This window comes from Anas acuta, chromosome 2 (assembly GCF_963932015.1).
Source record: "Anas acuta chromosome 2, bAnaAcu1.1, whole genome shotgun sequence".
In the NCBI taxonomy this organism is placed as follows: domain Eukaryota; kingdom Metazoa; phylum Chordata; class Aves; order Anseriformes; family Anatidae; genus Anas; species Anas acuta.
The window spans coordinates 34,064,492-34,080,484 of NC_088980.1; the positions used below are offsets into that span (position 1 = coordinate 34,064,492).

The 15,993-nt window shown below is 38.9% G+C and overlaps 1 protein-coding gene across 1 annotated transcript in view; it reads left to right on the forward strand.

Annotated features, from left to right (window-relative positions):
• STK31 (serine/threonine kinase 31) overlaps window positions 1-15,993 on the forward strand; it is a 35,980-nt gene that overhangs the window by 4,248 nt on the left and 15,739 nt on the right. Inside the window, exons 7-13 of the mRNA XM_068674199.1 lie at window positions 1,123-1,478; window positions 2,974-3,163; window positions 4,975-5,090; window positions 5,900-6,059; window positions 10,720-10,842; window positions 13,429-13,608; window positions 15,239-15,355. Coding sequence (XP_068530300.1) covers window positions 1,123-1,478; window positions 2,974-3,163; window positions 4,975-5,090; window positions 5,900-6,059; window positions 10,720-10,842; window positions 13,429-13,608; window positions 15,239-15,355 — 1,242 coding nt within the window. The remainder of the gene's footprint in view (window positions 1-1,122; window positions 1,479-2,973; window positions 3,164-4,974; window positions 5,091-5,899; window positions 6,060-10,719; window positions 10,843-13,428; window positions 13,609-15,238; window positions 15,356-15,993) is intronic.

Genomic DNA, 15,993 nt, shown 5'->3' on the forward strand with positions numbered 1-15,993 from the left:
CAACACCCTTGGTCTAGTTTTACTAGTGATGGTCTCCTTTTCCTGGTCACCACTCATTTTCCAGTGTTGAAGTTACGCTTCTTCAGGCTTGTTGCTGGTACTGCCCACGCTTCACCAGCTGGTGACTTGAGAGCAGCAGTTGCCAGAAGAGCTGGACCGGCTGGCCTGCTTGCCTTGTCATATCCCCGTGCCATTCAGAGGACATCCCAAGTCCCAGTGTGTATGGTTTCCTCCCCTGTGGTGCCGTTGGCTTTGCTTAACATGCTTACGACAGGTGGAAATCTGTTATTGCTTCCCTGTTTTTCACCAGTTCTTGTTACCTGAGATAAAGCTTTCTTTGCTAGCTCAGTGTTGTTTGAAATTATACCCCTTTCCTGCCTCCAGCCTCTTCCCTTCTTAATTTTAAGCAAAACCAGCAGGTGTTCAGAAGTAGTTGAGCAGAAGGGAAAAACCCTCTTGGTAAAAAGCTAACTTCCTGCCAGATGCCGTTTGAAGGTCTTGAGTGTATTCCCCAGTCTTTCAAAGCTGCTGTGCTTTGTTATTACTGATGAAAATGACAGCTTCAATTCTGGCATTTCCTGATCTCTGAATGAGTGGTTTCAGTAAGGTAGATTTCAAGAAGGTAGGTGCACGTAGTAATTTACTTGTTGCTTTCTTCTCTTCCAGCCTCTGGACCGTGTATTGAAAGGCTGTTAAACAATGTAATTCAAATATCTTTCCACATTATTTTTATACTGCTGTTCAATAGTTGGTCTTGTATCCTTTAAAAGACTTGAATAACCCTATGTTGCCAACTTCCTTTGAGAGTTGGTGGGTCTTTGGACTCGTCACCTATAAATGACGCTGAATTCTTTGGAGTTGAGTGTTGAGGGAGTTTTGCTGTTGATGTCCAGTCTGACATTGGCATAAATTAGGTCAGAGACAGTCGTTGTAGGGATGCACTGTTGTTTCAGAATAAACGTGTTAAGCATAGGAAGCTTTTATTTTGTTCTGCTCTTTGGGCTTTGGTCTTTAACATGCCTCTTATTTTTTTTTTTTTCTTTCATAGAAGAAATATAGCTGATTTCAACTACAAGTATTTAGAATGATGTGCACACAACATCAACATACTCTATTTTACAGGGGAAGAAGTTCTTGGGCAGCCTAGTTTTCGAAAAAGAAATAAAAGTACGAGAGAAGGTCAAGCAGAAGGATGGTATCATCATTGTCCAGGCAGAATGTGAGAAAATAGACATTGGAGAAGAAGTGGCCAAGGCAGGGTTCGCTGAAAGATGCAGATCTCCAGGAAATGCTGAAGATGAGGAACGGAGAGAAGTCGATGCTATGCAAAACCAACATCAGAAGATAAAAGTCCCAGTTCCCCTGTGGGTGAACAGGCCTGGTCGTGCACAGAGCAGCCGTCCAAGTGGGCTCTTTGACCCGGTGTCTGCCAGCACAAGGAGTGAGAACGCTGCTGGGAACCGTATGGTTGTCACAAAGTAAGGCCGTGGGGTTTGTGTGAGTGGCCTGATGAGCTTTATTGCTGGATGTGTGTAGATGTGAAGACGGAGGGGAAAATGAGCATCTAACGTGCAAGGTTCATTTTCTGTCACTCCAGCGTCCACTAATAGTGGTACTGAGTGGAAGGGAAGTACATGCGAGTGTGTGTGGTGGCTGTAATGAGGGCATCAGTCCGTAGAGAAGCTGTTCGTGTTGTTGCGTGTTGGATAGCTTGTTCTTCCTTATTTGTTTTCCAGGGAGATTTATCTAGTATATCTTAACATGGGATTTTGAGAAAGAAGGAAGGGGTAGCAGCTATTAAACAGAGAAGGAGATGCAGTGAACCTCAGTTGGAAGTGAAGGTTGCAAGATATCAGGCCTCAGTTACAGGCAGTGATGTTTGTTTATGCATCTGTGTAATTTCCACACGCTTGTCCTTGAGATTCCTGGTAGCTATTCCCTGTTTACTTATATTAAAAACTCATTTTACATAAATGTGTAACGTAAAAGTACATTCACCTAGCAGGACAAACATATTTTGGTTATTTATTTGTGTAGGAGTGTAACTGTGTGTGCTTATGAGAAATAAAGCCAGCAATTGCAGTCCGAAGTAAGCGTTAGGGGATAGTGATGTCTCTGCAACTTGTAATTACGTTGACAAGAGGTAGTGGTAAGTTGGCAGTTCAGTTGTCGGAAATCTTTTAAAATAAACTTGTCCTACAGTTGCTAGGATTGTCATGGCAACAGGCTGCTGAGGAAGACGTTTGTGGGTGGAAAAGATGGTGCTTGGCATTCAGAGAGGTGCGATGATGTAAGAAGTAATGTTCTTCCAAAAAACCACCCCACAGCATTCCCCCTCCAGCCACCTCCCCCTAAAAAAAAAAAAAAAAAGGGGGTTATGTTCTATAATCTGAGCTTCTCAGACATTTTAATGAAGCTCCCGAGGGCATGCCCTTCCACATACTAGCATAGTATTCCAGATTGTGTTACAATTACATGACTTAGGCAAGTCTGTGCCATTAACAAATATAAAACGAGGTGCTCTTCCAAAAAGTCCGAGTCCATTGTAAAATGCCTCATTATGAATGCTTGGATACTCTAATCTGGCCTGAGTTAGGTGTTCTCCAAATCCTTTTATTAAAAAGAGGCAAAAGTAGGGAGAAGACTTGAATTATGATGGACACTGGCTTTTCTGGGTCTGCAGTGTGGTACCATAAGACGTTTTTTGGATGGGAAAGAGATCTGATTTAGTGATATGAAAACACAAGAAGGATTGTCTTCAAATGATGTGTGCATGGTGTTAGTTTTTAACAGTCTCCACTCTTAGAATAAGTGGAGGATTGGTAAAGAATTAAAGAGTAACTGTGTAGATGCTTTTGTAGTCTTTTTGTGGTGTTCTGTAGTTACTGAAACTACTGTAGCATGAAAGAATGCACATCATGGTGGGTTATTTTTAATTTCTCTTATTTTTAATTTCTCTTAATTTCTTTAAAGGGAAAAAATGCTAGCTTCAGCCCCAGCGCTTAACAGAAGTTTGGCACAAGTAAGACCAGATCAGAAGCTGGCTGAAGAGATTGCAAAGCTTCAAGTGGATAAAGAAGCTCTCAGAAAGGAGAATGTAAATCTCTTGAGGAGGCAGAAGGAACTAGAGCTGAAAGTTGAGCTGCTGAAAGGTGAACTTCAGGTATGTGGAATTGCAAAGAAGGTGCTTCTTTCCTGGTTGCAGATGTGGTTTCTTCATACTGCTGTGTGGAATCCAACAGGACTGACTGGTTGACCAAAGACTCAGCTCCTGCTGGTGCAGGGAGATGCTGGCGATGTGTTACCACCTGTGTGGCAGTCCAGGCTGCCCTGCCTTGGTGTGTGAACCAGCTTGCTGCTGAACTTGCTGCTTTGGATCTGGGTGTTCAATTTGAGCTTGGGGTTTTGCACTTTGTGATGAAAAACGTGCTTTGTTTATAATGTTGTCCACACCTTTTTTCATCACTTAAAGGCTAAAACAACTTTGTGGATGTTGGGCTGAAAATTCCAAAGCATCACAGAATCATTGCAGCTGCTGAATTTTAGGACTGGATAAAAATGTTTGTTTCCTTTGCTGCTGAATAGAAAAGCTGCAGATACCACATAATGATGTTTCTTCCAGGGGAAGTTCCTGCTTAATACTATGTGAGAAGCCCAGTACTTAGTTACCAGGAGGCTTAAAAATTCTGCGTGTGATAAAAGGCAGTAGAGAGAAGAGATTGTGTGAAAAGATGTTGCTCTTGTTTGAGTTGAGAAAAATCTCCAAATTCTTAACCTGTACAGATAAGAGAGGAAAATCTGCCATTTCACCAATACATTTGACAACCCCAAACCTGAGATTGCTCATAGCTCTTTCCTATTTTTTCTTGGGGTAATAAAACTACTCAAAATCAGCTTTGCTACTCAGTTACCTCTGCCTAGAATACCCATGTTTCTCCATACACTGCCTGACCTATTACAGTGCAGATTCATCAACTAAAGTTACTGTGCTTGTGTATTCCTCTTAACACTAAATTTACAAACAACAGAATGTGGGTCTGCAGCGAAGAAAAGTTACTTGAATTCAATGGATTCTTAAAAGCATTTACTTTATATATCCTGATTATTTTTTTAAAGTTGCTTCCTACACAGTTTAGTTACTTTTTGGTGCTGACTGCAGGTGAGCTGATTTGAAATGAAAAGTTGTGTATGTTCTGACAATCTTTGGTCCCTGATAAAAACACTGAAGTAGGCAATAATGTGTTTTAGAAGAGATAGTCGCTACTTTGAGGGGTACTTCAAAAATGCCCTACTGTCATGAGACTTCAAATGCTCATCAGTAAATACAAAACTATTTAAATCTTTCTGTGTGGGGGTGGTCATGTGTTTTTTTTGGTCTTTATTTTTAAAGATTATTTCATTACTTAAAATGGGGTTTATAAGAGCTTTTTGGTAGTATGAGAGCAAGCACTTTTAACTTCAGGCAGTCCTTTGGGGAATACAGCCTAGTGGGGTTTTTCTTGCTTTTACCTTTTTGTTCTGAGAAAATTCTTTATGGGAAGGTCACGGTGGTTGTACATACAGCAAGAGTTATTTCTGCACTGTTTTGAGGTGTGATTATGACAGTAAGGAGTTGAATGTGGTCCTGAACTTGACTTCCCTAAACTTGCCTTGCTGAAAAATACCTCTGCGTTCAAAACAATTCCTTACTGTCTGAAAAGTTGCTAGCAAATGGGGAGCAATTGAAGAAATACACTTAAACACATCACTACTAAAACAAAAGGAAGAAAATGAACCATCAGCCTGTAAGAAGCTATTAAAAAAAAAATAAAGTCTGACTCGTTTGTGTCTTTCTAGTGATTTTGTTAGTGTTTCAAAAATGTCTGTCTTTGTTTTTAAACTTTTTTTTGAAGTCTAAATTATTGTCTGCATATTAGTAACCTCAGCTGACTCTCTTTTTCTGAAACATTGCTCCAAAATCAATGAATGATTCAGGGGGAGAAGGAAGCATCCAGGCGAACTGCTGAACATTTTGAGGAAACCTTCCGTAATTACATTGGAACAAAAATGAGAAATTTGGCTGCTAATGTGAAAGTATTGAAAGAAATTAGGTATGTATTTGTTTCTAAAATAGTACATTTTGTCACTGCCCTGTTTATCTCTTGAAAGCATAATTTTAGTTTCCCAGGTACTTTTTTTTTAAAAAAAAAAAAAAAAGCCGTGTTTTATACAGAGCTTGGGAAAAACCCTTTCCCGACACCAAGGCTGAAACCTAAGATTTTTGTCACATTGAGATTTGTGTTGCCTGCTTCTGACTGCTCATCAGATAACTTAGTTAACTTCTGTTTCTTTGCCATGGCTGGTAGATCTTTCTATTCCGTCTTAAAGGAAAATGCTCATTAGTAAATGCAGCTAATTGTTAAAAGTACCTGGGCAGTCACAAGTCCCTTTAGGTTTCTGTCCTGCTGATAGAGGTGTCTCACTGGGTAGCCAAAATTGCCCCTCAAGCTGTAAAAGAAGGGACAAAACTTTTAAGAAGGTTTAAGAAGTCCTTTAAGAAGGACTATATATAATATACATTGGTTTATATGTTTGTGACAGATGAATGAAGAAATTACTAGGGGAAGAAATGAGACAGAAGAGAAATTAAGAGCAAGAGAGAATTTCCATATACAGTCACGTTAATACTGAGATATAATGAATATGTTCTTGGTACTTCCTCCTTCCTCAGAAAGGGATTTAACAGCTGAGTGAGTCAACTTGCTGCTACTGCCTTGTGGAAGAAACTAGGTTAACATGGCAGGTGCTATCTCAAGATCCTTATGTTGAAGAGGTCTAAATAGCATTGATTTTTAAAATGCTTGAGTTCTGGGGAAAAAGTATTCTCTGGGTATGATGCTGTTTCTTCCTTACTATTTAGGCACGCAAAAAAGAATGCTGGTTTTGGGGAGCAGCTTTCACAAGCCATAAAAGTGGTTACAGAAGGATGTCTCACTGTTCCGTGTTCCCTGGAAAAATTGCAGAAGCTTTGGACAGAGTATGACTTGGCTCAAGAGATGATTCAGTTCTGCCAAAATGTGGTAGGTTGGAATTATTTTTTTGTCACAAGCACAGTAGTTTAATAGCTGTTTACAGGGTGTTTTAGTCTTGTAAGAGTAGCTTGATTATGAGCACAGAATGGAAACCTCTGCCAGGTAACATCAGAGCTTTGCTACCTTTGTCACAGGCACTATGTTTATTGAGTGTTATTTTTCTGTTAGATGCAGACTTTTTGGCACTCACGATTTTTATAAGGACATCAGAGCATGGTGGCTAAAGGGTTTATTTTCTGTAATAGTTAAAGAAGCACTTTAGCTGTGCAGCTGGTGTATCCTTAAAACCTTTCGTAAAGCAGCATGCCACTACACTAGTATATGCTTCCCTCCCATGGAGATATGCAGGGAGAGCAGTATGCAAACGGCAGTTGTATTGGCTTGCACAGGGGAAAGATGCCATCTAGCGTAGCTTTGCAGCAGCAGCAGTCACCACAAGCCTGCCTGGGTACGTAAAAATAGCTGTGATGATTTAAAAAAAAAAAAAAGCTTATGTACTGTGTCTGTCATGTAAGGAGGTGCTGCTTTTGAGAACAGGAGGGTCGCCTGCATTGTGGTAAGGCAGGGAGGGGAAGGTAGCTGTGCAGAGGGAAGATGACAGCAAATACCTACAAGTATTTTCACCTATAACCTAAATCCTTTTAAACATCTCTGCTTAAGAGGAATTGCTACATTGCGCTAAATTTAATAGCTCATGAAATAGACTAAAAAATAATAAGCCACGTGGAGATCTGAAATAAGTTCTGTTTTTGTTGTTTTTGCGGGGAAATGTATTAAAACATGGGTAGCATGACATGTTCAGTTGCTGTAGGTGAAAACTGGTTATTTTATTTACTAAAACCTAAGATATAAAACACGACAATGTTAAGCTGTTAATACACACGTGACATTTTGGCCTTGCCTTGTATAGCCCAGTCATGTATAGAAGAATAACCATTTTTTTCCTTATTTCTTCTTTGAGTTGACAGCCCTGGCAAATAGTGTTCTTCTATGAGAAACATGAAAAGAGATCTAATTCTTGAAGAGTGCTTGAGGTTTTTCTGATGGACGAATTTGTTGGAGCACGTTAGACTATCTTGATACCGCCATCCCTTTTAGTTGTGAGTGGTGGCTAACAGTGAAGTTATGTCTGTAGGATGCACGATAGTGTGTTACACTGTTAAAATAGTTGAAATACTATGGAAAGGCAGCACTATGCTTTTCCACGTGTTTCTTCAGCCATGCGTTTGTGTTGGTGAGGTGTGACCTCATATGGGCTGATTTTGTCAAGAAATGAACCCCTTCCTCCACTTCTGACATTGTTCTAGCTTGCCTAAACTAAAGCGTAAATGAATGGCAGCGCAAAATCTTATGACTTTTAAAGAGCATGCCATGGTTTTTGAAAATTCATGCTGTCTGAAGAGGGAAAGTTGTGACACTACCATGACAACTACTTTAAATTGGGAAATGTAGAGAAGACAGGAATTCTACTAAGTGTCAGGTATCCCCCAGAGTGCCCAAGAACCATAAAGTATTTGCAAATGGGAAAGTGTGCTTAAGTGCAGATCTCCCTGAAGAACTAATTTATTTTTTAAAGATGGATTGGTAGTAGCTGGAAGCAGGATGTTTCAAGGGTCTTGCAGAACTTGTCTCAGGTATTCTGAAGGTTTTGGGAGGTAAAGTGTGCATAACATGAGCTTTGGTGGCTTCCTGCTAAAGCTAGGGTAATGAATCTGAAATAAGAGTATCTTGTGCTACCAATGTTGTGCTGTTTTTATCATACACTCTAGGTGGTGTTTTTTTTCCCCCATGAGAATCATTTTTAGTTTAAAATCTATTTTATGTGCTGTAACGTGCTAGAGTCTTCGTTGCAGTATTTTCAAATACAAGAAATGTCCAAGATGCACGTGGTAAAACGGTGTGCTTGCTATTCTGCTTGTCATCCCTTCTTAAATTATGTTGGCTAGAGGTAGGATAACATATTTTTGATTATGACATCAACATATTTGGTTGTGCTAACTTTGTTTCCTGCTTAGTTGAAATGAGATACCCTGTGTACAGGAAGCCCAGTGAACCCAAACAGATGGGTGAAATAGCTGCCTATTAAACTATAACAGTCTGTTTTAACTCTGTTTAATCTGTCAATTTATCTGTCAAAATTGACTTTGCAAAGTTAAATCTTGCTCTTCGGTGCATAAGCATTGTGCTGTTCCTTAAACCTCCCTCTCTCCTTATCCCAAGTCTCATTTGTTTGTAAGCTCTTAAGAGCAAATGTCTTGCTTTAGGATAAATGTAATACATCTTAAACGATACTGCAGGGGAGTAAACGCAACAGAATTTGAATGTAGAGAAAATGGCATTTCAGTATTCATTTTCTGGGGTTTCATAGTTTGTTAGTGCTGGTTTAACTTGATTACTACTCACTTTTTTTTTTAATAATTGAAATGTGTAGTGGTGGTATTCTTGTGTTTTATTCTTTTTTTTATATTTTTTATTCATTTCTTTAATGAAGAATTTTTTGAATTAATTTAATTAATTTCATGTCTGGATGCTACCCCCAACTGAAGATAGGTGATTGAATGGTTCCTTCCTGAATACGGTGTTCATGTAATGAATGGATGTCTTAGAAACATAAAAAGATAATCAGAGAGCTGAGGTGGTCCTTGTGCATGGTTTGTGTAAAAATAACGAAGGTAGTTCTTCTGGAGAGAAAGTACTTTAAAATGTTTCCAAAAATAATCATAGAATTTGATGTAAATTCTGTGCTCAGTGTAGGAAGGATACGTACTCAAATGGGAGGGATATTGGTGCTGATCACTTAACCAGCTCTCTTACAAAAAATTACTGGCAGGATGGCAGCTTTACAGATGAAGAAACACAAATGATTAAAGTTGCCCTGATTGCAATGTAGGCAGATAACTCGGTGTGTCGGTGTGTATATATGTAACACAAATACTGTATATTCAGAATTGCAAGAATTGCAGTATTTTATGGAGTGTTGCTTAATTTATGGTTTAGAACTAGAAGCTGATTCAAGATTTGCTTTATTGAAGACTGTAGTATACATATAATAATATATTTATTATTTAGTTGTTACATTAAAAAGAAAATGTTGGGAAGCAATTAATGAGGTCGCTGATGCCAGAGCTAGTTTTAACTATTTCATATACTGCAAAGTAGTAATTTGCATTAAAGAAAGCCAAAAACTGAGGTCAAAAGTAGAAATAGGCTCAAAAAGCAGATAAGACAGTATCTGTGGAAGGGGGTGTATCTTTATCTTGAGGTCATTAAAGCAAGAAAGCATCGATGAGGTGACTGCACTATGCATATCATCCTTTTACAGCCTTTTGTAATAACCCCATTGCTGGAGCTCTCTGAAACGAAATGGAAAGGTAGATGGGCATTTGGGATGACTGGGTCTGGTGGTTGGGTGGTGGTGGTTTGTTTGTTGTTGCTCGTTTGTTGAGGGGTATGAGACTGATTGAGACACGAGTAAAGTTTCTAGGTGTAGTTTGAGAAATCTTCATCCTTCTAAAGGAGTTTTAATTCTACTGTCTACCATTGCCGTGAGCTTAAGTCTTTGCAAAATACTTTTATAAATATAAAATGCTTTTAAAATACTTACTGCTTTCTGAAGTTATCTAGCAGGTGTTCCCTGAGGCATCAACTGTTGCGTGTACCCACTTAAATGGCAGGCTGAGGAAGGGGACTTGTCCTGTGGCTTTTGAATTGTGTCCTGGCTTCATGGAGTGTCATTCTCTCCTTTGTAGACTGTTGAATTTACTTAGTGTTGGACTAGTATTACCTGGAATTTGGTTGGTTGGTTAAGTCTTCTACTGCACTTAAGTCTTCATTGCTATAGTTTCTGAAGCAATATTTTGCAGAAATTTGTCTTGGAAAGTGTTCTTTTTGGCAGGCGTCCTTATATGTTTTTTTATGCAGTGTGTTAAATATTCTTTCTCAAGCTGGCTCATGTTTTACATACGTAAAATAGCAAGAAGTCTGTAAAAACTGTGTGCTTTTGGTTACCAGAGATGTCCAGAAAACGCAGAAGTACCTATTTAATAATTATTGTTGTTCTGCCTTTTTAATCTTTGCTTTTCTTTCTTTCTTTTTTTTTTTTTTTTAACTGCAGAAGCAATGCTTTGTGTTTAACTTATATGGTAGAACTTAATTCACTGATTTTTGTTATTTAGTCTGTTACTATCTGGCTGAATAATATCTGCTCAATTGCGAGTCTGGGTTTTGTGTTTTAAAACGGTGTATGCTGCAAACTGAGTTTTTATTCATAGCTATTCACTGTCTTTCTCTAATGTCTATCTTTCATTTACCAACCATTGGATCTAATTCAGTTGTCTGTTACTGACAAAAATGTTTCTAGTCTCTTCTTTGGATACTTACAAACTCTTGATTTAGTCATCTTCTAAGCTTTCATGGGATAAAATAAATTCAAAAACTGAACCTGTTTGTGTATATTTACTTATGTTACAGATGCATTATATTTATATTATATATTTTGTTAGAGTAGATGTCAAAATGAAATTATTTTTTTCATTCATTCTCATCAGTTGTGTATTACATATGTTTTGCAGGGTTACCACTTTTTTCTGTCACTCTGTGTAGGGGGAATTTGGGTGTGAGTTGCTCATTCTCTTTTCCTTCTGCATAGGATGAAAGAGATGAATTGATTATCAAGAGAAATGAGGTGCAACAGAAGCTGTATTCTGCAGTTAATGAATTTATTTCAGAAGTGGATCAGCTGTTCCTCTCTGAGCGCTCAAGAATGTTGCAGGTAGGGCAGGAGCTTTTTACTGATTCCAAAACACTGGGAACCTTTGGAGATGTTTCTTAAATGTTAAATGCTTTGTAGTTAGGGACCTCAACAGCAGGAGATGAAGCTTTAGGTTACGCTTCTGAGGTAAGTTGTACATCTGACACCTGTCGTTCTCAGTATTATTTGTGATCGTGGTCTTTGGGATGTTTTGTTTCTGAAGCAAATTATCTTGGGTTTGAGCAAGAGTTTTCTCTTACTGTACTGTATTTGGTGACTAACAAATTCACAAGGCACAGAAAACTTCGAAGGCGAGCACTAGAGAGAACCTACAATTAACAAGTCAATGCCTTTCATGGTTGGATTATATGCTATCCTAGATCTTTCAGTTAAGTTGGCTGTGTAGTTTGGGCTAGTATGGCAAAGTGCAGAGTGGTTAAAGCATTTTTGTCCATGAGGCTTGTTAAACAGTACAGAATGTCACGTCAATACTGGGAGTCTTCTTCTCTCTCCCTCTCTTCTCTCCTCCTCCCCTTCTCTCTACAAGTGAACCCAACAAGAGAAAGCGGGGGAGTAAATGAGGAGATAGGCTCTGTAGATGCAGTAGGAACTCTTCAAAATGAGTCTTACCAACGGTAGGATTATCAAACTGGTGTTTCTGGGCTTTTTTGTTAGAAATACATTGTTTTCTTCTTTGAAACTTCAGAAATACTGCTTGCTTTTATTTTGATTGTGCAAGCGTTTTTGGAGAGGGAAAAAGGTTAGCAATGGTTTCAACAGCTTGTCTGTACAAATTCTGGAGGCTTACTCTCCTACGCCTGTACAAGATTGGGTTCCTATGAAAAACACCCCAGTTACAGGCAGCATGCAGAGTTGTGTAAGGTTGGAGCAGTATTAATAGAAGTAAAGTGTGGAATTATTTTTAAACACCATTCAAATATGTTTTGATGCATTTATTTTTGGTGCTAGTCTGATATGCAGATGAGCATCTAATTAGAGTTTAGATGAGTAGCATTTCATGGCTTTCTGTCACTGGAGACCCTGCGTAGATCCTGCTTCTCCAAACAGGAAAACTGGTTTGTGTTTAGTGTGTGTTTAAAGGTTATGCTGTGCTAATCCACTAGGTGGTAGACATTAAACATTGTCTGGATAGTTGTACTGCAGTGAAATTGTAATATAATACATATTTTTTAAATACTTGAAGGAGTACTGAAATGTGTCTGTGTGTGTTAAATGAGCTTTGTGCTTTAGCTTAAAGGTCTTCCCCTGTATTGGAAGCTAGATGATCAGAACAGCTTTCCCAAACAAAACGGAAATAACCTCTTTGACAAAAATCAGTGAGAACCTCGGTTGCTGTGTTTCAGAGCTGAAGAGGTCACACTTGCACTGTCCTGGAGAAAAGAATATTTTTCAGTGCATCTCAGAACAACAGGAGCTTGGGAACTAACGCCTGCCTCACTGAGGTTGTGCACTGCCAACGCAGCCCATCACACATTTCTTCTGACTTAGGTTTTATGCTTTCCAGTAAGAGCCATTACTGGCCTGAACTACAGACAAACTCCGAAAGCTTCAGTCCCAGCTGAGTCCAACTGACTGGGGCTGAAACAAGCAGTTGGGTTTAGCTGCCTGCTTTCCAACTTGTAATATTACGTTGGTTAAGAGGAAGGTTGAGGGTACGGATATGTATGTAAGTTATTCCAAAACAGGCTGGGGTGTGAGCTGAACAGTTGTCAGCTGTCCCATGTTAGCTGCCTGCGAGCATGTGTTTCCTCTGCTGCACAGTAAGCCTACAGTAGCTTGTTCCTCCTATTTCGAGTTGTCACACTTAGCAGGCTGGTTTGTGTACTTGTGGACCATGGAGCAGTCTTTGTATGGTAACTTGTTATCTTACTGATAAAGGTACTAATGCTTTAGGGAAGTATGTTTATGTGGAAGATAAATGGGAGGAAATGGGACTATTTTCCTTGAGGACAGTATGATGGAATACTTGCAGGTGCTCTTCTGGTGTGACTAATTTTTGTAAACCTGGAGGACATGGCATATTATTTAAAAAAAAAAAAAGTTGGTCCAGTCAAATCCCTTTTTGTAGGAAGAATTTTGCCTCTTGAGCTATAGCAAGTTGTATGCAAGCATATTGCAGCTCAAATATTTTTGAGCATGAGACTGCATGAGACTTTCTACCCAGTTGCATGGAAGGCTGCTTTCTGGTGCATTATAAACTGAACCCCTTCTTGCTCTTTGCAAGGAGCATAACTTCACAGTCCAGCCCGTAAGGGAGAAGAGACTAGAAGACGAATGACATGATATGATCTGCTAAGCTTTTTGTGGTATTTTTCCTTTCTGTGTTTTGGAGGGAGAATCAGAGTGTAGTGTGAGATCCTTTTCTGCATTATGTTTTCTGAATAGAGGTGCTGCCACTGGATATGAAAGGAAAGTGGAATATAAAAAACACTTCACTTAATGCAGGAAGAGGATTTTGTAATATAGTTAGTGTCAGGAGGTAGTACCAAGTCTTTCTGCATTAAATGTCTTGATTTTTATTTATAGAATACTGCCACAAAATTATTGTTTTGCAAACCTGCTGTTTTCGTTTGCTTTGATGCACAGGAATTGTCTGGTTCTCTGGAGATGGTTTATGGTCAAGTTTCTGAAGTGAATGACTCTGAGGAGGTGTTTCAACAGTTCTTTAAATGGAAGCGTGCTGAAATGGAGGAGTTTGTTCACATCAGAAATGATACAGATGCTGCTTTGAAAATTCTCATTAACGTGTTCAGTGGTATCTTAAAGGTAAGTCAAGTAAGTCCACTGCTCCTGTCACGGAAAAAGATGAAGCATGATGTTGTATCTAACTAAGCTTGTGTGCAATAGTCCTTAGTAGGGACAGCTGCCTTTGGCAGGGAGCTTGTGCATATGAGCAGTGGAACTGAATGTCAGTGCCTTGTTGCAGGGGGAGAAGGCGTGTGTTGAGGAACAGAGTGCAACTTTATCTCTGTGCTTAGCATACCTTTGCGGTGAGCTGGTACCAAGTGAGGGTTTATGCTTGCCTGTGAAAGAATGTCTTTTGACTAAAGATCAGTGCTTTTATGCAACTATAACTCTAATATCTTATATCTAATATATAAGATATAATATTATAATAAGATATAATATAAGATATAATATCTAATATCTTATACTCTATCTAATCCTTATGTGACTGGAACACTTTCATTAGTCCCTTCAAGTAGCCTTTGGATAGAAATAATTAAGATTTTAAAAGGTGCTAGTTCATAAATGCTGCTAAAAGAGATGAAAGAGCACTGTAAACGAGGACTTAACGTTATTGGAGAAGCCAATCTGTCTCAAAATAGTTTAGATACAGGTTGCGGGCAAATATATAATTTTTTTCTCATTTGGAATACTGAATGTGGAGAACTTATGCAAATAAAATACCCACTTTTAATTGCATTTCCTATGATGTTTGATGCTGAAATACCACATGGATGATGGAGCTCTTTTGATCTGAACTATAGAAAGTTGGGGGCATTAGAGCAAGTATGTCTACTCCTGGTATTTGTCTTAAAAGGTGGTAAACTGTGGAAGTGGGTTATTGCTGAGCTCTGTTTGTAAAGAAGGTGCAAAGCTGGGAAGTAACTTTCTCGCTGTTCTGCTTCTGTGCTTAATACCTGTGTTCTTGCTGAATTTTGAACTCTTAAGCTTACTGAGAAGACTGTAAGTTGCTCTTTATTCCTGCAGACCCAGCTTCATTGATTGCATTTTCTGCTGCACTGTTATGTGTAAACACCCTCAGACAGTATCAATGTAACCTTCCTGCCGGTGTGAACTGTGCATAATCCATCAGTGTTTTACCATTTTGAGTGAATAGATTTTTGCATTTTGTTGTACCCAGACCATTTACAGTGGCCAGATGTTGTTACGAGTAACAGTGTGCCTTAACCTCATGGTAAATACTGTTCAGTAGCAGCATAGACTTGGTGCATGTTGTGTGCAGCATAATGTTCTTGAATTACTTGCAGATATTTATAACCATGTCAGTTATTAGACTGGGAGAAGGTACTTAAGTGCAGGTGGGTTTGTGTGATTGCTGTGTGCAATTCAAAGTGCTACTTTGCATGTATGCAAGTGACTGAAGTATAAAAGTGACTAAAGTTTGTTAATGTCATGATGAACTCATTTACCTGTTTCAAACCTGAACTTTTCCGTGAACAATTCACCTCTTTGCTTGGTGAGTCATGGCTACATTAGTTCTAGAAATTGCTGTATCACTCAAGTGTCAGGCAGTTAAAGGTGATATTTGACAGAAATTCTGATTAGGTTTCCAGTAGTGCTCGTTCTTTGTATCTTCTTTTTGCCTGCTCTTGCTGTCTTCTTGTTAAGTTCTAACTTTCAATTTCATGGCTGTTTTTTTTCTTTGAAGTGTTTTGACCTGTCATCAGAAGCATCTTCAGATTTCGAGGAAGTAGCTGTCAATGTGGATGAAGTTCTCAAACAGGCTGAGTTGAATATTTGCAAAGAACTGAAGACTGACTTAACAGTAGGTTCTAAGCATTTCTGTATGTTTTATACATCTTTGATTTCAGTTTCAGGCTTCACTTAACGTACCAGACAAGTTTGTTCACTACAGAACAACATTTTTGTTCTTTGTGGAAGTATGATTAAAAAGTCGCTGAGGTTTCTCCTTACAGAGAAAAGAATGTTTTCTAGGCAACAGGCAGAGGACAGCTTGGGGTTACAGGAACTCAACTCTGTAACTTGGTTAACTAAGAGATACTGAGAAAACTGGTGCTTCCCTCTGTATGCACAGAGAAGCTCACATTTCTTTGAGCTGCTCTGAGTTTTGGTGCTTGCCCTGAAAGTATACCTAAGTAAGCTTCTGTTGCATCTTGTGGATGCTTATGGATAAACTTTGTTTCCAGTCTTAGTGACAAAATGCTATACATCTTTTTGCATGGAGCAAGTGTTTTTGCCTCACTGGGAATCTTTTTCTGATGCTTGTGGTAACTTTTTCTCCAGTTCTGTACCTTTCCTGTTCAGTGTTTCCGCGGTTCTCTTTTGCTGACTCTTCGAGGTACTTGCGTTGTCCCTGCAGTGAGCCCCTTGTGTGCCAGAGAATGATCAGCAAATGTTGAATTTGTGCTCTAACTACAGAACAGCACACCAACAGTTTATCCT